Here is a 24,833-nt window from a genome sequence, read left to right on the forward strand (position 1 = left end):
ATTTGGCTATATCTGTCAGATTTATTCATATTTTCTTTTCAGGTGGGACTTTTTCAACAACTTTGGTTTGGTTTCAGACCACACCGATTCAGATTGCAGCAGGGGGAATAGGAAGTGGGGCTTGGGAGGAGTAGAATTGATAACTGGCATTTCTGCCTCTAATGGAGATTCGGTTATTGGAGAACTCAAATAGAAATGACAGCTCCGCCCAGGTGCAGTTGCTCATGCTTATAATCCCAGCACTTCGAGAGGCTGAGGTGGGGGAGGATCGCCCAAGGCCAGGAGTTTGAGACCAGCCTGGACAGTATAGTGAGGCCCTGTCTATACAAAAAATAAATAAAAGAAACGAACTATTCCTTTTCTGATTCAAAACTTAATTCACAATTAAAGGGAAAACAAGACAACATCCTGGGCTCGCATTTATTCTTTATCGCACTAATGTACAATGTAGTTGCAGCCTACATTAGAAATATTAGTATGCTTATAAATGGTGCGTATGGGTTAGAGCTGTTTCTTGGGGAACTGAAAGCTCAGAACAGCTTAATAAATTTCAAAATGTAATGAGTACATTTTTAAAATTAAAAATATCAAGTATAATTATGGCTTTGTGTTCTGACCTGTGTGGGTCAGCAGTACCTGACGTCTGAGAGACCAAAAGCTGGTTAGCGGTGACCCGGGTCACACTCAGCATCCCCTTTCCCCGGCACTGCCTGGCAGCGTTTATGGAGGGGCAGCCATCCAGGACAGCCCCGGAACAGGGTCCTGCTCCGGATTCAGGAGACGTGAAGGTTCAGTACAGGGCCCGGGCAGCTCATGGTTTTAAGGTTGTCGACTCAGCCTTGGTAGAAACCATGTAGTAGGGTTTTGCAGCTTTGTCATCGGTTAAGTCCCAGTAAAAACTTTTTTTTTTAACTAGTAACTTATTTAAAGAATTTATTCGCTTTAATTGCATTTCCATTTCATAGCCTTGCTGATGTGTTCTTTACCATTTCCACGGGATTTTAGTGAGTGGTTTCACCACACTTCCTTTTAAGTGCTTCCTCCAAATCCCTGTAACTCCAGCAGAAGACATAATGACAGTGTAACCTCATGCCGTCAATAAATGCGGCAACTGTGTGGTCTAAGAATACATGCAGGCATTTTCGCTCATAACTCCAAATGGCTAGTGTTGGAAACATTCCCGTTACATGTATCGGGCCTTTTCCTGCGTATGTGGCATTTCCATGACCAGCTTCTAGTTGTAAAAAACAAATTGTTGACCACGTTTTCTCAATTAAATAATGTATGTGTAGGCCGGGCACGGTGGTTCACGCCTGTAATCCCAGCAGTTTGGGAGGCCGAGGCGGGTGAATCACGAGGTCAGGAGTTCAAGACCAACCTGGCCAAGATGGTGTGAAACCCCGTCTCTACTAAAAATACAAAAATTAGCCGGGCGTGGTGGCAGGCGCCTGTAATCCCACCTACTAGGGAGACTGAGGCAGAGAATTGCTTGAACCCAGGAGGCGGAGGTTGCAGTGAGCCGAGATTGCATCACAGCACTCCAGGCTGGGCGACAGAGCGAGACTTGGTCTTATAAAAAATAGAAAATAATAATGTATGTGTAAACGTCTGCATCCCCTCCCCCTATTTATGTGACAGCATCAGTACTTGTTTTGGTAGCTAGCATAAGGGTTCAATGAAATTATCACCAGAAAACAAAGTAACACTGTGAATAATGAAGCTGGGTTTTATGTGTCCTTTTCTGGGGGGAGGAGAGTTAATATTTGTGTTTGGGCATATTTTATGTTATTCATTTCCCAAACATGACACAGCAGGACGGTCTGCTGTAAGAGTTCAGGCTCACCATGGATTCTGACGTGTGTTTTCTTCTTTTTCCTTTTCATCCCATTCAATTCAAGTGAACTGCCTCATTCACCTCAGAACCTCCTGGCCAGCCCTAATTCTTCCCACAGCCACGCCGTGGTGCTCTCTTGGGTCCGGCCCTTTGACGGAAACAGTCCTATTCTTTATTACATCGTGGAGCTGTCTGAAAACAGTAAGTAGCAAAATGAAACTGTCACCATGGACGATAATCAGATTTTTGTGTGTGCTCTTAATGTCCTTAACCTTTACTTCTGGGTCAGACCCAAAACAACTACTAAAATGCTGTAATGCTTTACAGGGTTTCAAACACAGCCTGCCCTTTAGGAAAGAGAAAAAACCATGCAGGACCTGAGAGAGGGAAGGGAAGAAGTCCTTAGCTAGAGGGGCTCTTGGGGGAGAGTGGATTTGGGGCCCCATGGGAGGGCTGTGCACACAGGGCTGCCCCGCAAAGTGTCACTCCCAGGGCGAGCTGGAAATGGGTTAACAATGCCTGCCACCTGGGTGACTTGAGAGTTCACCGTCGCCGCCACTGCTCATGTCTGTGGGAGGTTTTCTCCGGTGTAGACGTGGTGTCAAGTGTTCAGCACCCTCTTCCTGACTCACCTTCCAGGACCCCTCTGCCCATTTACCGCCATCCTTGGAACTCTTCTACATGAAACATGCCCCTTCCGTGGGCCACTCACAGCCTTGGCTCTCCTCCAGCCGCCAAGCCCTCCTTCCCTTCTCTTCCCAGCTGGCTGGGTGACGTGTCCCCTGCCATGTGCACCGACTCACGCCTCTCCGCTCTCCCTGGAATCTCTTCCTGGGAAATCGCATGCGCTCCTGTGATTTTAAGCGGCATATTTTCCTTGATGACTCAAACATTTGTATCCTTCACCCAGGCTTCCAGGATCACTTATGGGGCCCAGCAACTTGACATCTGTATTGGGTTGTCTCACGGCCTCTCCAGCTTAACTTCTTCCCACTGCATCCATCTTTTTAATGTTTTTTGTTTTTTGTTTTTTTACCTCACTCCTGCAGCCACCCAAATCTCTGCTCCCAGCACCCCGCATTTCTATATTCCTCTGCCAGAACCCTAGGAATGGTCCCCAATTCCTTTCCCTGGACCCCAGCCCCCACCTCCACACCCCCTGCATCAGCAGTCCTATCAGTCTGTTAACTAGGATTCTGATCCCTTTCCTCTCTGCCTCGGACCACTGGTACCTCTCGCCAGGACCACTGCAGCAGCCTTCCAGCTGGCCCTATTTCCTCATCCAAACCATTCACCTGCCAGCAGCAACACTGATCTTCCTAAGATATACCCAGACCAGGCCACTCCCCTGTCCACGTCCTGCAGGGGTTCCTGCTGTGTGCAATATAGAAGCCAAATGCCTCGCTCCCTGTGCAGCCTCGGGTCACCCTGGGCTACTGTGCTCTTTCTCCACACCAGTCAGCCACACAGGACACATGAAACTCAACGCGGATTTTATGTTGACTCCCTGAATGGGCCAAATATCTCATCTCGTGGCCTGTTCCTTCCCCTGGAAACCCATAGAGCTAGATTGTCACCCTTCATGATAGATAATCCATTACCTCCACAAAGAAGCTCTCCAGCACGCCAGCCTGATTTCACCTTTTGTTTTTTGTTTGTTTGTTTATTTTGAGATGGAGTCTTGCTCTGTCACCCAGGCTGGAGTGCAGTGGCATGATCTCGGCTCACTACAACCTCTGCCTCCCGGATTTAAGCGATTCTTCTGTCTCAGCCTCCCGAGTAGCTGGGACTACAGGCACCCGCCACCACGCCCAGCTAATTTTTGTATTTTTAGTAGAGATGGAGTTTCACCATATTGGCCAGGCTGGTCTCAAACTCCTGGCCTTGTGATCTGCCCACCTTGGCCTCCGAAAGTGCTGGGATTACAGGCGTGAGCCACCATACCCGGCCTCCAGTTTAACCTTTTAATACGTAAGCTGGCGGCCTCCCTCTGTTATCCTATCTGTATTAGTCCGTTTTCACACTGCCAATAAAGACACACCCAAGACTGGGCAATTTACAGAGGAAAGAGGTTTAATGGAGAACTCACAGTTCCACGTGGCTAGGAAAGCCTCACAATCATGGTGGAAGGTGAAAGTCACGTCTCACATGGCGGCAGACAAGAGAAGAGAGCTTGTGCAGGAAAACTCCCCTTGTACTAACCCTCAGACCTTGTGAGACTTGCTGTCAGGGGAACAGCACAGGAGAGACCTACCCCCATGATCCAGTTACCTCCCACCGGGTCCCTCCCACAACTCATGGGAGTTCAAGATGAGATTTGGGTGGGGACACAGGTGACCCACATCACCCATCATTTATTCCAGATGAGGGTCTCCTTCCCTGAGCCTCCCCCAGGCAGAGCCAGATGCAGGTATCGTGGCTGTTACCACGATCCACTTTATTCGGCCTGTGGTTGTCTCCGGATGATACTGGTGTTCTAAACGGGTCCCTGTTTTCAGGACACCTAGGAGTGGTGCACTCTCGGGTACCCTCCCCTGAAACCCAGCTCCCTGTGGGTCCCTGGTGCTGCTCACTTCTCTGGGCAGGTTCTGCCTGAGTTCTGCCGTGGCTCTTCCCAGCTGACGTCAGCCTGTACACACCCCCTGCAATTATTGACATAACTCACTTTATTTCTCCTAATTACCTTTTCTACACCCTTGCCCTCCCCTGGGGGTTCCCTTCTGATAATACTGCATGCTCACACCACAGCCACACCGTTTGATCCCCATTTCATAGCTACGGGAATGGATGTGCAGAGGCTGTAAGTCACTGTCACCTGCCCAGGGTCACACGGTGATGGGAGGGGAAGATGGGATCCCTGTGCTGTCTGACTCCAGAGCCGGTGCTCATCACGAGTGTCAGGCATCCGCAGAGGAGTCTTCGGGAGCAGAGTGTGCTGTCCTGCACTACAGCAGGGCTTCAGGGAGAGGCCACACTTCGGCATTGGTCTGTGTGGACGTGGAGGAAGCCACTCTGTGAATCTGAAGAACCATTATTTGAGTTCTGCACCACGCAAACCAGTTCACCTAGGGAAGGCCCAGAGGCAGTATGTTATTCCGGGTCTCGGGCTTCTAAGGTTACACCCTCCAGTCCTGGGCACCACCTTGGAGTGAGGCCAGAGTCCAGGCCCTTCTCCCCCTTGCAGGGGCATCCCTGAGGCTGGAGTCCAGGCCCTTCTTCCCCTGCGGGGGGCCTCTGCAACTCCCACTCGGGCCTCTTTCCTCCCAGAGATGGGGCAGGATAGAAACCAGCCTGTGTGCAGATGGCCATCTTAGCTTCCATTCAACGGCTCTGACCGAACGGGGAAGGCCAGGGTGTTACTGATTCAGATAACTTCTGAGAGTACAGAAGAGTTTCCTGAGGATGGCGTGGCCATGCTGCCTCTAGGTAAAACAGGACTTGACAGTGATCTGGACGGAGAGAATGGGACAGAGGAGAGCTCGTGTCATCTGAATTCTGGTTCGCATCCACCCTAAGGACAGCCCCCATCGGGCGCTGTCGCCTCGGGCTTCAGGACTGTGTCTCCTTTGTCTTCGTGCTCCTCATTCCCTGCACTTAGTACGTACTCAGCAAATGAGGTGAAATTCATCTCTCCAGTGGAGTCCTCTTGTGATGGACTGAAAATTACAGTCATGGACCATCTTCCAAAACAGAGGCGTTCTACCTTCCCCCGTTTCCATGAAAGAAGGCATGGTTTTGAGATGCCTGGCCAGCACTCTTCTCAGCTGATGGCATGACTGGCTCCTCCAGCCAGTCAGCTTGCCTCCATGAGAAGCAGGTTTCGTGTGTAACTATCCAGCCAGCCACCTGCCTGTTACAGCGGTGAATCCGGGCTGGGCATCTGATCTGCCCTCTGCTGGGTGCTGGGTGCAGAGCTGACATGATCAGTCTCCACTGCGAACAGCAAGGAGACGGTCACAGGCATCGATGCAGCCTCCACATCACACGTTCCTGGCAAGGTACATACATAGTGATGTGACTGTATAGAAGGCAAGTCAGAGAAAGTCTTCACAGAAGATGTGACATGAGACCTGGGTCTGACAGGCGACGAGGGACAGCATCAGCAAGGGCCCCTCAGTGCCAGGCCCCCAGGCTCGGTGGGAAACAGCTGCCCATGAGATAGGGCTGGGGCATTGCTGGCGGCGTGTATTGGTATTACCTGGGAAAGTTCTTCATCCTTCTTGGTGGCTTGGATCAAATATCACTTCTGCAAGTCCCATTACGCCCAGGCAGAAATGGCTTTTCCCTCCTCAGGGCTCCCATGCTGTTCTACATGCTTCCCTTTGAGCACGTGCAGCATAATTCCTGGCTTGTGTCCATCTCCTGGCAAGACTGGGAACCCCTTCAGGGCAGGTGGGGTCCGTGTGTTGGTCCTCTGTGCTGTGACACCAGCAGAGTGCCTGGCACACACAGGATGGCTCTGTAGGTGTCCAGCTGCTTAATTTCACTCAGAAGGGGACAGAGAACGTCAGTCACCCGTATTAGCCTCTGGCTCTCCTGAAGCTGGCCGACGTTCCCAGCTGTCTTTCCTTCAGAGCCTGGAGTGTGGGTATTGTGGCATGCAGAATCTAGAGTGGGTACCATGGTTGCCTCCTGCCTGTTCTGATTTCCACTGTGTGAAGGAAGCCCGTGACCTTGGCTGAAGCAGCCTGTGCTGCTACCAGCTGGTTGGTCCTTGTCTTCCTGCTGTGGCAAATAGGAAGAGTACCACCATCATCTGGGCCAGTGGTCTGGTTTTTATTTTTATTAGCAACAAATGCCCTTAAGAAGCAGCTGAACATGCTGGCTAATTAGAGCCAGAAAGAACAGCTTAGCAGCAAGTGCACGAAAATGGAAATTGCACTTGGCCTGCACTCAGCATGTGCAAGTGGTCAGCACTAAATAGCGCCATCTACTAGGTCTATCCCTCCGACTACTTGGGAGACACTCCACAGCCAGCTCCTCCTGGCAGGATGACTGGGATGCCATTCTCCTGGAAGCCAGGGATCCTGCAGGGGCCAAACCCACATGGTTTAGTGGCTGAGGCAGGCACTTGATAGCCTCTGCCCTGACGACATTCCTGCCACTGGAGAAGGGCCTCTTCCGAGCTCTATGGAGCAGAGCCTGGGGCTTGAACTGAGCCTGCACCCATGTACGGGACTCAAGGTGCATCTCTGGATGGGAGATACACGTGGCCCTCTGCAGGCATGCCAGGGTTTGCCTCTCTGAGAAGTTTGTTGGTTCTCCTGTCCCAGGTGCCTGTTTAGTAAGCCTGGGGCTCAGAGAGGGGCAGTAGTGTCCTAGGCCTGGGTCAAGGCACCCACCTGGTGGATTGAGGAGGGCAGAGGGTCAGGCCAGGTGGCGGATGAGGGAAGCCTGGGGGATCCCTGCATTGAGAGAGTGCAGGGATTCTTGATGGCTTGACAGTGGGGACCCTGTGACCAGGCTGAGAATTTTGTTGAATAATGAAAGCATTTGGCCCACTCTCTAAAATGCTTATCGATTATGATCAAAAATGATCTTTCTTTGAGATTATTATGATCCTGTGGAGGGAGACTGTCAGGTAAGAATTATGAAAGACTTTGCAGTGTGCCATAAAAAGGATTACTGAGTGTCTCATCTAGCGCCCTTCAGGGTTATCTGATTCGATAGGCACCCGCGCTTTCCATTGTCTTTGGGCTACTTATCTCTGTAAATTGTAGAAATCTTATAGTAGTGCACTTTGAGTAATGCAAATTTCTTTTCCAAAGAAATGCAAATAAATGCAAATTTTATCCTGTAGAATATAAATATGGCTATTGCTCTGCAGATACTGACCCGTTTTGCATCTATTTATAAATTCATTTTTGCACTATCAATATGTTGTGGGCTGTTCACTTTCTCTTTTGATACAGTTGAAACGTCTTACTGGTTCCCTCATAAATTAATGATAACTAAAATCTTTGATACATGTTGATTCTATCGTTGCATTAGAGCCATTATTTTACCTTCTTAAAAATTTATTCTTTAACATGAGTGACTCGGCATTGCACAGTGTTGGAAATGCAGATTTTCGTTTAATGCAACAGTTGCCACCAGTTTCCACGGCAACCTTGATATTTGGGAGAGGCCATCCTAGTTCTCAAACTGAGCCTCTGCGTGTTTTCCTTGGGCTGGACAAAGGCGTCCCATGGCTGAAACAGAAGAATGGTGGCCTTCTACCAGTTATCAAGAAAAATTAAGTCTTTTTCTTATGATTTTTTTTTCAACCTTAACACCTGCTGTTGTACGTCTTGTGGTAAATGCTTGCAGGTAACAAACATGCTTATATTAAACATTCAGAATCCTTCATTCTACTCAGTCCTACAGTTAGTTTTTGAATAGGATGAGTGTTCATAATTGTGATTCCCTATTATACCTTGTAATATTTAAATTTAATTAAAATGTAAAATACATTTGTACTTTTTATTATTCTAGTTATGCATGCTGATTAATAAAAATTTAGAAATCCCTTAAAGCACAAAGGATAAAAACGATCACTACAGTCCCACATATGTTGAAAGCCAGCCCTGCACCCAAGCCCTTGGTCCCTCCTCCAGCCCTTCCTCCAGGACTTGGTTCCCTCTTTATTTCCTCTCTGTGTTCTGTCTTCAAAGCTCTCCCTCTCTCCTGGCTTCTTCTGCCTCAAAGGACTGAGCTCTGCTAATTACCTGCACCTCCTCATTTCTCACATGTTCTATCTACTCGTCTCTCCTGAGGCCGTATTGTCGTTGTTCTAAAGGACAGAGCCAGTGAGCTCCACTGAGTCCACATCCCCTCAGCTTCTCTGCAAGCAATGCTCTTGATCACTCTCCCCACAAAGACCTCCTTGTTCCCAGGACTTGGCTTAAGTCTTTCTCTTCATTCTTCCTTCTTATTCTCTCCTCTCTGTCCATTTTCTCTGACTCATTGAAGACTCTATTTCCCCTCCTGCCCCTAAAATGTTGGCATTCCCTGCTTTGTCTCACTCATACACTGGTCTTCTTATTACACATGCTTTTCTAGGGATCTCATGCTAGTCCATGGTTCACCTTTGACCCACATGCCATAAGTCCCTCATGTGTATTTCTAACCTAGACCTCTCTGCTAAGCCTCAGATTCTTGTAACCAAATGTCTTCCACACATCTACACCTCCATGTCCCAGGGCTTATCAGACTCCAACTCTAAAATTGAACTCATCATCTGACCCCAAAGTTGTTCCTCTTCCAAGTTGGAGATAATGTCCAGGCTGGGCGCAGTGGCTCACACCTGTGTTCTCAATACTTTGGGAGGCCGAGTCAGGAGGATCACTTGAGGCCAGGAGTTTGAGACCAGCCTGGGCAACATAGCAAGACCCCATATCTACAAAAAATTAAAAAATTAGCCAGGTGTGGTGGCTCATGCCTGTAATCCCAGCTACTCAGGAGGCTAAGGTGGGAGGATCACTTGAACCCAGGAGTTCAAGGCTGCAGTGAGCTGTGATCGCACCAAGGCACTCCAGCCTGGGAGACAGAATGAGACTTCATCTCAAAAAAAAAAAAGAGAGAAAAACATAATGTAATTCTTGACTCCTTCACCATTAATTCTCTCCAACAAATCAATCAGTAAATTTTATGGGGTTTACCTCATGCATTTTTATCAAATCTACTGCCCTGCCCTTCTTTGTTCCTGCCACCACTGACCCTAACTGGCTGTTGCCCATCACTGTGATCCACGGATCTGGGATCCTCAAATCCATCCTCCCTTGAGCCACCAGAGTGAGCTCAGTAGTACAGGAACCTGACTGAGTGGTTTCCCCTGCCTGAAGCCTTCCAGAGGATCTGCAGAGAAGCCACCGCTGGGACTGGGCAGGAAGGCTTCAGGAAGCCTGGTACTGTAGACATGGCCCATGTCCTCCCTAGGTTGCCAGCCCTACTTCTTCCGTATAGAGGTTCTCATTCCCTGAAGAGGGGATTCTAGGCTTCTTAGCATGGTAGCAGCACTGTTTACTATCTGACCACCCCCTGCCTCTCTGATTTATCTCCAGCCACTCACCATTCTGCTTTCCTTACTTCAGCAACAAGGCATTCCTCCGGATTCCCTGGGCACACCAGATATTCAGTGCCACTGCACCTTTGCTCACCGAATCTGGGAATTCTCGCCCTGATCCTGCCCCCCTCTGCCTTTGCCTGATCAGCTCTTACTCAGCATCTCCTTTTAGGCATTGCCTCTGGTCTCAAGGTGCTACCCCATCTCCTCCCCTAGGGGTGCCACACCCACCCCCTCCCCTGGGAGCGCTGTCCCCATCCCCTCCCTTGGGGGCGCTGTCCTTATCTCTTCCTCTACTTGCGTTGTCCCCATCCCCTCCCCTGGGGGCGCTGACCCCAACACCTCCCTCCTGAGTTGCCTCAGGAGTGCTGAATCAACCAATGGGCAAACAGCCCTTAGGGCACCAGCAAAGGCAAGACAGCAACACTAATGCAACTATCTAGAAGGCAATCATTTGAATAATCTTTCTACTCCAACTACACGAAGATACCCTCCTGTGTCTTCATTCAGGAGGTTAAGGGTTCTGAGTTTCGGGTCTTCTGAGGGTTGTTTTAGTTTGTGTTTCGACTGCTAGTATTCTTGAACCCATTCTGCCAAGTCGGTTGGCTTTGAGCACTTTCTCTGCTATGATCTGTTCATTTTCTTTGCCCCATTTATCTATCCAAGGCCTTAGGGATTTTTTTTTTTTTTTCTGTCATTTGTGACAAGGATTTTTTCAGTTTGCTTTTACCATTAATGTTTGTATATTACTTTCTGACATACAGAAGTGTTTGTCTTTTACGTAGTTAAATCTATTGATGTTTTCCTTTGTCACTTCATTACTTTTGTGTTTGGATATTTCAACACTCTCAAGCCTAAAATGAGTATTCTTATAGGTTTTTGCCTTGTTTATAAAGGTTTAATTTTTAATATATTTAACTCTAATTTTTCTGGAATTTAGGTGTGTTATATACTCTGGCACACTACTTTTCCTTTCTTTCAAATGATCCATTTTCCCAACATGATTTATTAAATAATCTATTTATTTATGGTGTCTCCTTCTTTTTATATTCAGAGGACCTGTTTATACAAAAGTCTGCTTGTGGATTATTTAGTTCCATTGATTCATTATTTCTTTTTCTGCCAGTTTTATAGTATTTTAATTGCTTTACTTCCAAAATGTGTTTTAATAACTGATAAAACAACTCTCTTCAACTTTTCAGAATTTTGTTATTACTTGTCATCATTTATTCTTCCAGAAAAAACTGAAATTATTTTGTTTCAAAAGTAGTCTCATTGCATTTTTAATCATGTTAAACCTATAAATTGTTTTATGAGAAGTGACTTCTTAGTAATTCTGGTTTTCCATCCAGAAAATAATATGCATCCCTATTTATTCAGCTGTTTAGTGAGGTTTGCAAGTTTATACCCATAGGCTGTATACTTTTTTGTCAAGGTTGTCCTGAGATTTTGTCTCATTGCTACTGTAAATAGCAATTTTTCCCCATTTCGTCTTCTAATTAGTTATTGTAGGAACATAGGAAAACCACTGATGTTTAGATATTTATTTTCCATTCAGCCATATTCCATATTCTTTTATTATTCTAACGACTTTTCCATTGCTCTTCTTTGCTTTCAAGGTAGACGATCATATCTTTTCCAAATAATAAAAATATATTGTTTTCTTTTTGTTTTTCCTATCTTGCTGTGTTGGTCGGAATAATTTTAAATAATTGGCATAGTAATGTCTCTTGTGTTTTTCCTGATCTCAGTGGAATGTCTACTAGGATTTTACTGTTATGTGTAATATAGATTGTTTTTTATTGGGATATAATTTGTATGTAACAAAATGCAGAGAGCTTAAGGGAGTTTTGACAAATATATACGGCCATATAGCCCACACCTCAAACAAAATACAAGTCATTTACAATATTCCAGAAAGTTCTTCATGGCCCTTTCTAGTCAGTCTAACCCCTTCTTCTGCCTTCTGTCACCATAGATTAGGTTTTCTTGTTTTTGAACTTATTGGAAATTGTTACGGGATCTTTGGAGTGTTGCTTTTCTAGCCAGAAACCTCTGTGGCTGGTGGCGGTTTTGTCCGAGTTCTCGTCTTGTATCCAGGAAGAATGAGGTTCACAGACAAATGGAGGGTGAGGAAGATGAAGAGGAGCTTTATTGAGTGTGAGGACAGCCCAGAGGAGCCCCGCAGTGGGTGGCTGCTCTCTGTAGGCAAGTCGTCCCATCGTCTCTGCAGCTCTCAGCAGAGAGGAGGCCTGGAGTGGAATTTAGGTGTGTTATATACACCTCTGCTGGCAGCTCATCCCGACAAGTGTTCAGCTGTCAGCAGAGAGAAGGCCCTGGAGAGGATAGTAGCTTCTCTCTGCGGCTGGTCGTCCCAGCATCTGCAGCTCTCAGCAGAGAGAAGGCCTTGGAGAGGTTGTTCAATGTCTGCAGCTCTCAGCAGAGGGTAGCTCCTCTTTACAGCTGGTCCTCCTGTCATCTGCTCAGCTCTGGCTGAGCCCAGGGTTTTTCTGGCCTTCAGAGGGGAGGAAGTGCATGCGGATTGGTCAATGGGTGACCATGAGTGGGCCTAGAAAAGGCACCACAAGTTCCCACTCCAGCCAGGGGGACTGGCAGCCCTGCCCCCAGCCTCCAGGCCCTCACTGGCCTGAAGGTGGGGCCTCACCGGAGACCCACCTTCTTCTGCCCAGGAGTCTGTCTGCCTCCTGCTGCCATTCATGGCACTCATGCTCGCCCTGACTTTGCCCCCAGATCAGAGTGGGCGCCAACAGCAGGGAGCAGCCAAGCAGTGAGAGCAGGCACTTCCAAGCCTGCGAGGGCAGGGGGTCTTCCTAGGTCCCCAAGAGTGCAAGAATGCCTGAGTCTGCAGCCGCGGGTTTTGGCAGCTGCAGCTGTGCCCAAGAGGGCAGGGATCCTGCCTGCTCCCAGCCCGCCAAGAGCACAAGGAGGCTTGGATCTGCAGCCACGACTTGGGCAGGGCTCCTGCCTGCTCCATGGAGTGGGAGGCCCAGGTCTGCAGCCACGGTTTGGGCATCTGCAGCGGCACCCAGGGAGCTCCCGCCCCAACTCGTAAGGGGCAGAGCTTCCACTTGTCCCCGGCTCCTATGGGCTCCTTGGAGCAAGCGGCCCCGGCAGCGCCTCCCTGCAACAGCTGGGATGATGGCAGCGGCAGGCTGTCTAGAGCAGCTGGCTGCTGTCATCAAAAGGAACATGATACTGACTTGAATGAGCAGTTTTGTTTATCATGTAATACATTCCTTCCATTCCCACTTCTTAGGATTTTTTAAAATTATGTAGGAAAATGTTTTATTTCTAAGCAAATTATTCTTAAAATAACAAAATATTACATTTAGAAATACCCCTACGTTTATGTGAGAGAATTCAGAAGATCAATATGCTTCAGCTTTTGGGAATTCATGCATTCCCAAGGCCCTGCCCCCTGGACAGGTTTCAGAGCTGATGCTCTGAGGGACGTGGTCTTCATCTATGACTCTAGGTTCTCAAGCCTCAAACCTGAAATAATGTACTTTTCCTTAACTCAGAAAGAAGCCCTGTGTTCTATGAATTAGGAGTTAATCCCATATCTTCATGTTTTCTAACAACGTGCAGGAGGAACGACACCTCCGTATCTTCCGCGTCGCTCACTGTCTTCCACATGGAGTTCCGTGCAGTCGGCGTCTCCGCTGCCTAGGGAGTGCTGGCTTCTCTGGGTGAACGTGGGAGCTTCCTTTTGCAAGTGTGCCATCCATGTGTCCCTTTATGCCTTGGCTACCAGGAAGCCCAAAGCTAACCTGAGTGTCTAACTGAAGTACCTCAGTCATTCCAACTGCTTAGAACATCTCCATCTCTTTGCATTCTTCTCCTTTATGAGTTTGATTTTGTTTTTGTTTGTATTTATGTCATTGTATCACCCAATTTTATGCAGATTTTCACTTTAGAATATCCTTAAGCTCTCTTTAAAAATAGGAGATATCTCTCCCCAAACACACACACACACGTATCATGTCACCATACTTTAAGGGCAGGCTCATGTGAAATGAGCCATCGACCTTCTTTCTCTCCTTTATTTTCTTTCTCCCCATTCCCTTGGGTACAGAGCACAGTCACTTCAGGCAAGTCTGCAAATCGTGCATCCACTCCCTCCTGAGAGCATTAGACACCAGGAGGTACCAGGAAGAGCGTGAGGTCCATTTTCGAGGCAAAGAACACTCACAAAATTAAATCACAAATCCAAGAATATACGAGGGGGCGTCGGGTAGTATGTGATCGCTTGCCAGCAAAGTGGATCTGAGAATCAAGACCCTCAGGGAAGGGGGGTTCCCTGTGGGCAGGTGTGGGCATGGAGGCCCTTGGAGGTGGGCCTTGAGCAGAATGTTCAAACGGGCAGTATTCAGATACCCTGGTGCCTCGGGGCAGAGGGGGCTGGTGGCCAAGGACTCCGAGGCTTGGATGCAGGGCAGCAAAATGGGAGTTCAGGAAATTTCCCAGTGAGTGAATTAGTAAGAGCAGAAGGATCTTTGAGCAGGAGAAGCTGGAGGCTGGAGGCTGAAATGGACTGCTTTATAAAAAACCATTTTCTAACTAATAATGTATTTTTAAGTACAAAGTAATACTTGCTCATTGAAGCTGGAGAAATAGTAGATGATGTATAAAGGGAGAGTTCTTATCTCCCCCCACCATGAGGGAGCACTGCTAGTAGCCTCAGGTGCATCATTCCTGGCTGAAAAGGGATGCCTGCGAGGGACAGAGAGGGACCAAATGATTCCAGACCCGAGTCTTGTACAACAAAGAGCTGCACAAAGCCGGGAGCTAGGGAAGGTGGTGTGAAAGCAAGTTTTTAGCAAGATTAACCTGGCAGTGGCCTACAGGGAGCTGTCTGTGAGACTCAGAGAATGGAGGGCAGCAGGAGGCTGAGGGCCTGGAGCAGGAAGGTGGTCATTCCCGAATTGCTGATGGGGTTTCCCTGGGAAGGAGGGGGCCCAAGATGGCCTAGCGCCCCAGGCCTGGACGTGGAAGCAGGAAGCCTGCTGAGGAAACCGGTCTGGGAAGAGCATCTGTGAGCTTGACTAGAGCATGCTGAGGCTGAGATGATGTTCTGGGGTTCAGGTTGCAATATCCTCCAGGCAGCTTGTCCTTCCTCCAGCATGGAACGTTCTGGTGCCCCCAGTGGCCTGATGCTTTTTTGTGCCTCTCCGCCTCTGCTTTCTGAAGCACGGCTTGGTTTTGTCAGCTGCTGGGCCAAGACTAGCTTTTGGAGCACGTTCTCTGAGTCCCAGTGCCTCTCCTGAGCCCCTCCCCAGCATCTTTGCAGGAGAGATTCTTCCTCCACAAAGAGAATCTCTGAGCTGCACGGCTGGGTTGGTTCTTCCCCTGCCACAGGTGCCTTTTCATGTAGGGAACCCGTCAGCCATCCCCACGCCGCTCTCCATGAAAGCTGCTCCTGGCTGTCACCGCACAATCTGTTTGACTTCTCCATCCCGTGTTGCTATTATGGACTTAAAAGCTGATGGGCGTTGTGCTGTTTTGCTTGCCAAAATGGCGAAGAGACTTTGTTCGTCATGCTTCAAATATTTTAATACTGTCTTTGAAACACACCTCACACAGGCGTTTTCTAATGGCCTCGGACTTTTCAGGGAGCATTTCATATTTTAGCTCGTCTTTCTTTGGGCTTTTGCTTTTTAAGCCTCCCATGCATAGCATTTCTCCGCATTTTAATAAATGCATATCTGGGGAGACAGTACCTGTCAGAGGTGTTTATGAAGGGGGGACCATGGCTGTGTTGGGGGCCCAGAGGGGGCTGAGGTCTGCTTCTGCGTTCACTTCCTGTTAGCTTCCTGCCCTCACCAAGACGAGGTGGGGGTCAGAGAGCCCAGGGTGGCTTCCACATCCTTGGTTGGTCCTTACCTTCTGGAATCCTCTGACCCAGGCTGTCCCACAGGATGGCGTAACTTCCTGCGTGGGAGTGCCAGTGGTGACTGCACGGTGAGGAATACAGCATGGCTTCCATAGCTTGAGCTCCAGGAGGTCAGGCCAGCTTCCATCTGGAGAGGGGCCCCTGCTCTACCCACTGCCTGCCAGCTATCTCCAGCCTGTTGCAGGGATTTGCCACCATTAGAATTGGTCTCCCACACAAGATCGAGTTCCCCAAGCTTCTGGATGTATCCAGTCACCATTTCCAACCTCCTGCTCCTTCTCTGGAGGGAATGGCTTCTCCAGCACATCGGCCCACATCTCCCGGTGGGCATGTGTCTCCCCTTGGGTCCAGGTCAAAGTCTGGCCTCGGTGGGCCACCTTTGGTGTCTTGACCTGAGGCTCTGGAGGCCACAGTGCCCTGGATGTAAGCAGTCTACGGCCTCAAAGCCTGTTGTGGGATCATTTGGGCTGCATCCATTAGCTGGGGGTTTCATGTATTTCTAAATATCTCAGCTCTTTAGTTCTTAACTTTTTAAGACAAAAACTTGGTGCATTTTAATCCTGAGCTTGTAGACCTTTATGGTTTCTCTAAAGATACATACAACAGAGAAAGTCTTCCCAAAGGGAAGGATATCAAAATGTATTTATACTGTCCACTCTGTGGTGTTTTGTTTTAGGTAGAAAGTATCCATCTACTTCCTACTCTTTCTTCCCCCTGTTCTATGAAGTCTTTGTCTGGCCTAAGCCTCTTCCTTTCTCAAGCATCCTTAGTGGTTTATCCCTGTCACTCCTGTGGCCTCTGTCTTCTCTTCCAGGGTTGCCACCACAAACAGGTCTGTTTCACAATGTTCTTTTCAAATTGTGTTTGTCTTAGATGTGTTTCATGCCTGAATAGAGTCACATTCATCTGGGGGCCCTTGCAGTCCCCTGCAGGAGTACAGTCTGTTCTACAAATGTATTTACCAGCTTAAGCTTGGAATTCTACAGTGCCACTAAAAATTATGTTCCTTTTGTCATTGTCAGAGTTTTTAACTAGAATCCTGCAGAAAACACTTTATATAACCTTTGCATAACTAGTTATTATCTATGCTTCTCTCTTAACGCCCAGATGAGCTCTGACTAGACCAAGAGAAGCTTTTTCGTAGCCCTGGCTGTGCCCGTCTCTGAGCCTGGGCTCCAGCCTGGAGGGGTGAGTGGCTCAGAGTAGGAGTGGGTTCCGAAGCCTCACCCCAAGCAGTTTAACTGCATGGAGGCTGAAATTCTTTGTTGTCTGGGCTTTCCAAACTATGTTATTTCTGTTCATGTGACGACAGTAATTTAAGGGCACTTTAATAGAGAGGAGGAAATGTCATTCCTTCCACCAAACTAATCTCAGTAACTCACTGAGCTGAACACTAAGATACAGGTCGGAGTCTCCAAAAATGTGAAAGTAATTACCCAAAGCATTGAACAACAATGAGAATGGTTTAAAAAACAAGAACTGCAGTATGGACCTATGCCTGTTTCATTTCAGTTCCTTCCCGTACTCTTTATTTTCCAAAAATTGTAAGTGAACTTCTATCATTTTTTATGGTATAAATAATGTACATACACAAACATATATATACAAATACATATACACACAAAATATACATAAAATTTACCGTTTTTTACCCCTTTAAGGTGGAAAAAAATGTGGTTGGGAGATGGATATCTGGTTCTCAGGGGTGGATCCAGGTTTTGTTGTGTAATTTTGGAGCTCTTGCTAAGAAAAATAATACAAAATTGAAAGAGCCTCTGCTGGGACCCGGGGAGGGCCCGATATGATGGGAGCCAAGAGCTCCAGGTCGCTCTGTTCATCTTTCTTCTGGGGTTGGCATGAGCTTCCTTCCCAGAGGGCACTGGGCAGTGCTGTTTGCAGCTCATGGAGCCCTAGCCCTTTGCTGCTGCTCCACCCCATGGGCATCAGGCCCCCCAACACTGAGGAGTTCAGCATGACCCATGTCTGGGACACCTCATTCTCCAGGCTCTAGCCTCAGGAGGAATCCCAGTGGCTTTAACCCCAGCTGTCTGACAGCCCTCACTCTTGTGTGCCTGGGCACACGCATGTGGACACATACACACGGATCTGCTCTTCTCATGCAAAACACATGACCTTCCACTGCAGTTTCCACGTAGGGCCTCCTAACCTGCCCCTCCCCTGCCTGCTCCGGACCAACCACTCATGGTAGGTCTTTCTTTTTTCTTACTAAACTTGGTATTTTAGAGCAGTTTGGAGCTTACAGAGCTGTTTCAAAGATGGACCCGCCACCCAGCTTCCCCTGTGACACTAGTGTGGTACCTTTGTCCATTCAGTGAGCCCACAGTGACACCTTATTGTTCACTGCAGTCACTGCCCCCTTCCGAGCTCCGCAGTCTCTCCCTGATGACGTCTTTCCCGCTCTGTTGCAGGATCCCGTCCAGGATCTGTTTTGTAGAACGTCACTCAATCGGGATTTGTCTGATGTTCTTCTCTTAGCTAGACCGGGATTATGGGGCTTTGGGAAGAAGACCAGGGAGGTAAAGCGCCATTCTCATCACATCACATCAAGGGTGAACCCTGTCAACGTGACTCATCACTGCTGATGCTTGCTAGACCTTCCAGACACGGGGAATTTAACCTGATCTGTGCCTAGGGCTAGACTCTCAGCAGCACCTGTCTTGAGTGTGCAGTGCCACCCTAAGGAATGCAGCCTGCTTATACTCAGTGTCTAGAGAGACAGTCTGTTGTGGTGGAGGGGAGCGTCTGATTAGCGTGAAGCCTCCCCACTTTGCTCCATGCTGGGGGCCTTCGCGGGCATTGCTCCAAGACAAGCTCATCTTCTCCTTCATCTCTGTGACCAAGCCCTTAACTTTGCAGCTTTAAATCCTAGGCAACAATGAGATGTGGAGTTTGCACAAGGAGCATTAATGGAGAGTGGAGAGACCCTGAGCCTTCACTCCATCCATTTCTCATGTGGAAATGAAGATCATTTTATCCCCCTCAAGGTTACTGTGAAAGTTGAACGTGGACACAGGCATCAACAGTAGCTCCAAGAGTGGGTGCTTTTGTTCCACAAACACATATTGAGCTCCTACTGTATGTCAGGCGCTCTTCTAGTTGCTGAGGACCAAACAGGGAATAAAATAGATCCCAAGGGAGCTCAGCCAGTGGATAACTCTTTTCATGGATCACCATGATTATTATGAGCTAATACTTATATTTCAGGAGATTCAACATGCAGACTGTTATAGCAAAAACAGTAGTAGAATTCAAATTAGAAAAATAATAAATTTGCACCTAATTTTTCCACTTAACTGTAACCTGGGGGGAACTATCCTTATTTTAATGAAAGCATGCTCATTCTCATTCATATAAAAATGCAAAGTAAAGCATCAACCAAATTACATTTTTCACCCACCAATAGACAATTACAACAGTTATAAAATGCTCCATGCTGGCAATGCTATGACAAAAGTAGACACTTTCTAAGAACTTTTTATTATTAGAAGTACTAAATACACACAAAAATATAGCTCCAACAACCAGTAACATTTTAACCATATTTATTTCATCTGTTCCTCACTTTCCTTTTGCTAGAGTGTTTTAAAGGAAATTCCAGAAATTATGTCATTTCATCCCTAAGTGATCAGTAAGCAGCTCAAAAAGTTTACACCTAACAAAATTAATAGTAGTCCTTAATATCACCTGCTATTGTCTATATTTAATTTTCCCTAAGTGTCTAAAAAGAAAGGTCTTTTTATACTTGCATCAGGATCCAAACAAGGTCCATCCATCGTACTGGTTGTTTTGTGTCTCACTGTCTCTTCATCCACAAAAACCCCCTCCTACCTCCCCGCTTCCTGCCTGGGCAGAGTCCATGACAGTTGTCCTGTAGAAGGCCCCAAGTCCTAGATTAGGATTCTGGTAATTCTGGTGCTTAATTGGTTCCTGCATCTTTTTTTTTTTTTTTTTTTTTCTGAGACGGAGTCTTGCTCTGTCACCAGGCTGGAGTGCAGTGGCTTGATCTTGGCTCACTGCAACCTCCACCTCCTGGGTTCAAGCAATTCTCCTGCCTCAGCCTCCCAAGTAGCTGGGAATACAGGTGCATGACACCACGCCCGGCTAATTTTTTGTATTTTTAGTAGAGACAGGGTTTTACCATGTTGGCCAGGATGGTCTTGATCTCTTGACCTGGTGATCCACCTGCCTCGGCCTCCCAAAGTGCTGGGATTACTGCACCTTCTTTATTGCCTGGAGACTGGATTTGAGCTGCCTTCCGTTTCCGGGTAGTTTCTTTTCTTATGTGAGTGTGTGTGTGTGTGTGTGTGTGTGTGTGTGTGTGTGTGTTAATACTTCTTGGGTATTGCAGGTTCTTCCTGCTGCATAACCCAAGGAGGCACATGACACCAGCTGCTCCGCTTCTGGTGATATTGAGATGGAGCCACTCTAGGTAGCCGCCACCTGTGAAATTCAGCAGAAGTTATTTAAACTTCCCTGAGTCTTGGTTTCCTGGAGTGAAAAAGAGGCGCGGTAAGACCTCCTCCCCAAGCGGGTTTCTGTGGCTACAGACCCGAAAGCACTTCCAGGCGGCAAACTGCCACAGAAATGTTATGTATTAATAATATGATGATGCTTTTGGCAATTAAGGAAAATCTCCCTGCTGGGCTTGGTGGTTCACTCCTGTAATCTCAACACTTTGGGAGGCCAAGGCAGACAGATTGCTTGAGTCCAGGTGTTCAAGACAAGCCTGAGCCACGTGGCGAAATCCCGTCTCTACAAAAAATACACAAATTAGCCGGGCACGGTGGCGCACACCTGTGGTCCCAGCCTGGGGGATGGAATGCATTGTGGGGGGTAGGGGTGGAAAGGAACATGACTGAGGCAGGAGGATCGCTTGAACCCGGGAGCGGAGGTTGCAGTGAGCCGAGATTGCGCCACTGCACTCCAGCCTGGTTGACAAAGCGGGACCGTGTCTCAAAAAAGAAAAGAAAAAAAATACCTTCTTTCAAAATACATGTTCCTTCTTCAGACACCTTTAATTGAGAAACTGATAATGCTCTTTTTTATTGGAAAAAGCTTCCAATACATTTTCAAAGATTGGAAACCACCAGCTTTTTAAACCAACAGCTAAAGCGGGGTTGTGATTCATTCCTCGTGATTCTCGGCCTTACCACTAAGAAAACGAAAGTGTAGTGATGCTCTCTATAGAACGGAGCCTGGCTGGGGAAGTGTAAAATCCCTCAGTCTTCTAGATCTGAGAGTCCCTGAAGGGGAGGAAAAAAGGTATTAAACGTTTATGGGATGGTTTCCTTTTTTCAAAAGATTCTTCTACCTCCCAGCCTCCAAGACAAGCATCCTGTGGCCCTCTTCTGTGAGGACCGGCTGGGAGCGAACCCTTTTAAAGGGATGTTGCTTATTGATTGTCAGGAGCAGACGTGCTATTTAAATTTTAACAGTTCTCAGCAAGCTTGCAATTCCAGAGCTTGAGAATGAGCAAATCCTTCCCAAAACAATTTTTTTTTTTGTACAAATCAGGGTGCCCAGAGATGGATCAGTTCATTTGTATTAGTTTTCACTTTAATCTCTCTTCCAGCCAGACCTTTTATTTTCTAGTGAAAGAGGAAAAAGAATAAAGAAAGAATTCCTATAGTTGCAGCAGGACTGAGCAGGCCCCGAGATGCAGAGTAATTAATAGGCCCTGTTGTCAAATCAAACCAGGCAGCAGACTTTGAACTCTGAGGCTGGGGTTCTGGACTTTCAGGAGCTGTTTACACTCGGAGTGAACAAACAGCCAGGATCAGGCAGGGCCAGGCTGGCGGGATGGGGCCGAGGGCAGGAAAGCGGCATCTCCAGGCTTGCTCTGCCTCTCCCGCAGTCTGATTAATCGCCTCAGTCACCTGGTTACAACAGTTGTCCTCTTGACTGTCTCTTTCTGAAACGATGTTTGTTCACTGTGCCTGACGGAGCGGGTGAATGGCTGACTGCTAGACACTGTGATGTCTGAAGGAAGAAAGGGGTGGATGAAGAGCTTTACTGAGTCCGGTATCAGTCAAGCTTCCTGAGGGAAAAGATGGCGTTCCTGAATGAGAGCAATCAAGGAGGAAGTCTTAGAAGGGGAATGTTTGCAGAGGTGCGGGTGGAGGGGAACCACTGTTACCGGGGGCTGGTAGCCTCAGAGCGGGTTTCCCTCTAAGGTTCAAGAGCCCGAGGCAGTTGCAGAACCCCAGAAGGAGAGATTATGTAGGGTGGCTGCTTGGAAAAGAGGGGGACCCAGGTAGCCCCAGGCAGCCTCCCAGTGAGGAAGGAAGAGCCTTACATTTGCTCCCCTCATCTACAGGAAGCCTTAGGGCAGGAGTCCCCAGGACAGAGCTGGATAGGGAGGGCGGAGCTTGGATCTAGGGAGAGCAAGCTATCCAGCACCCTGGGCCAAGCTTACAGCTAGATGCTTTCAATGTATGTGATTTCATACTCGGGGAGTCTTGGGGGTTATATATTACCACCCCATCTTTTCATTATTTCCTTTAATTTGTTTTTTGAGACAGAGTCTTGCTCTGTCGCCCAGGCTGGAGTCCAGTGGCGCGATCTCGACTCCCTACAACCTCCGCCTCCCGGGTTTCAGCAATTCTCTGTCTCAGCCGCCTGAGTAGCTGCGATTACAGGCACCTGCCACCACACCCGGCTAATTTTTTGTATTTTTAGTAGAGACGGGGTTTCACCGTCTTGGCCAGGCTGGTCTTGAACTCCTGACCTTGTGATCCACCTGCCTCAGCCTCCAAAAGTGCAGGGATTACAGGCATTGTTTTAATCTTTAATGGCAGCAAAACACACATAAAAAATCCATCATGTTCACCGTTTGTAAGTGCACGGCTCAGCGGCATTAAACACATTCACGCTATTCTGCCACCGTCACCACCATCCTTCTCTAGAGCTCTTTTCATGTTGCAAAACTTCTGCACCACTAAACAGTCACTCCCCATTGCCCTTTCCCCTGCTCCTCCTACTTTCTGTCTCTGTGAATTTGTTCTAGATGTCTCATGCAAGTGGAATCGTACAGTATTTGTCTTTTTGTGACTTATTTCACGTAGTATACTGTCCTCAAGGTTCATCCACGTTCCGCCATGTGTCCTAATTTCCTTCCTTTAAAAAGCTGAATAGTAGACATTGTATGGACAGATCGTATTTGTTTACCCATTCATCCATCGGTGGGCAGTTGGGTTTGTTAGGAATAACGCTCAAAATCCTAAGGAAATTGAACACTCGAGCAAAGGATTCTTAGCAAAGCAATTTTAATTCTGTGCAGAGGGGTGCCTCCGTGGCCAGTCGCCATGACAGCACACCTGAACAAAGGGGCACGAGAGCCTTTATTCCTGACGCAAGTCCTGCCCCTGTACCCTTTCCCCATTGGCCGGGGTCGGGTCGTACAATCTAAACTAATCCCAGTTGGCTGAACATTTGATTTTTTTTTAGATAAGGTGGGCACGTAGAAGAAAGCGAAGAGGAAAGGGGAAGGGGTGTTCTGTAATGAACTAGAAAGTTAGTCCTCTTTCCAAATAAAGGAAGGAATGTGAGCTGCTACTGATAACGCCTGGTACTGTGGCGTGCCTGGGCATCTAACAAAGGCAAAAAGGAAAAAAAAGGGAAAAGGCAGCAGGGGGAAGGGTACTATAAATTAAAGAATAAAAGATTGATTGGGTTCTTTGAAGAGAAACCTCATCATATCCCTCAGGTTGCTTCTACCTTTTGGCTACTGTGAATGAAGCTGCTTTGAACACAGGCATGCACATATCTCTTCGAACCCCTCCTTTCTGTTCCTTTGAGTGTATACTGAGAAGCAGAATTGCTGGATTCTATGGTAATTCTGTCTTAATTTTTTGAAGAGCCACCATACTGTTGTCTGTAGCAGCTACACCATTTCATATTCAGAACAACCGCGAAATGGGGCGGAATTTCTTCACATCCTTCCCAACACCTGTTATTTTCTGTTTGTGTGTATGTGTTTTCTTTTAATAATAGCCACCCTAGTGGGTATTAGATGCAATATCATTGTGGTTCTGATTTGTCCACCGTTTTCACGGAAGTTCAAACAAAACGGAACACCCTTAAGTGGGAGAGCTCGTAGTCAGCTGTGGTCTCCATGCTTCTTTCTTCTACATACCAGTTCTCTTCAGAATGAGAACGGTATTTCCATGGAAGCTGGACTTGGCACGAAGGGGCCCTGCCTTCTACCAGCCGAGTCTGGTTGCCCTGATACTGGGAATGGCCTTTCGTCTTCCACATTGACAAATGGCTGTTTTCTGTAAGGGAGACTGCTTAGCAAACCAGATCACCATGAGCTGCATGATACTAGTGGAAGGGTTTTAGGCTCCCAGAGTGAAAAGGGAAGTTGCTGTGAGTTCTTCTGTAGGTAACTGGGAATGCGCACATTTTGTTTTTAAAGAAGACACACAGAGAGGGGGATCCTCATCAGCTGCCCGTTATCCATGTCACTGGAAATCAAAAGCCCAGAACGCTGAAATGCCCAGCTGGTGGTGAAGACTGCGTTCCCAGAAAGCCATTTTTGGAAGCAGCTTGATTTGAAATAATTAAGAAGATTCCATCTTCATCGCCAACTGGCTTCATGCTTCAGAGCAGCTTAACTTTGTGTTAAGGAATCCAGTGAGCAGATTCTGAATTAGTGATAGACACCTCCGTGTGAGGCAACAGAAGTTTCCTTTGAGAGTCTCATTTTCATTTTGGAGCAATTTATGGCCACTGCTTGGTGATGGGTAAGGAGCTGGAGTGCATTTCCAATGAGCTCGCAGGCGCAGACTTACGAATCCCCGTGGTTGGGGCTGCAGGTTTTTGGAGAAGCGGCTGGGGTTTTATGTGTGGATGCTGACACGCAGCTGGTACTGTCTGCAGGCTCTGCCTAGCCCAGCACTATGGTGGAAAGCATGTGCCACCTCTTTCTGACCATCTCTAATGTGGGTGAAAGGGACCTCAGCGCCACTTCAGGTCAGCGAGACAGCTCGATTTCCAGAAGAATTTCCCCCACCCAGGTT

General features: G+C 47.6%; 1 protein-coding gene across 4 annotated transcripts in view; it reads left to right on the forward strand.

Annotated features, from left to right (window-relative positions):
* The window catches only part of SDK1 (sidekick cell adhesion molecule 1), a 963,741-nt gene that overhangs the window by 680,366 nt on the left and 258,542 nt on the right, over nucleotides 1–24,833 (forward strand). For all 4 annotated transcript variants that reach the window (XM_034963556.4, XM_063605603.1, XM_063605604.1 and 1 more), the window contains one exon: nucleotides 1,899–2,035. In XM_034963556.4, coding sequence (XP_034819447.2) covers nucleotides 1,899–2,035 — 137 coding nt within the window. The remainder of the gene's footprint in view (nucleotides 1–1,898; nucleotides 2,036–24,833) is intronic.

This window comes from Pan paniscus, chromosome 6, assembly GCF_029289425.2.
Source record: "Pan paniscus chromosome 6, NHGRI_mPanPan1-v2.0_pri, whole genome shotgun sequence".
Taxonomy (NCBI): Eukaryota; Metazoa; Chordata; class Mammalia; order Primates; family Hominidae; genus Pan; species Pan paniscus.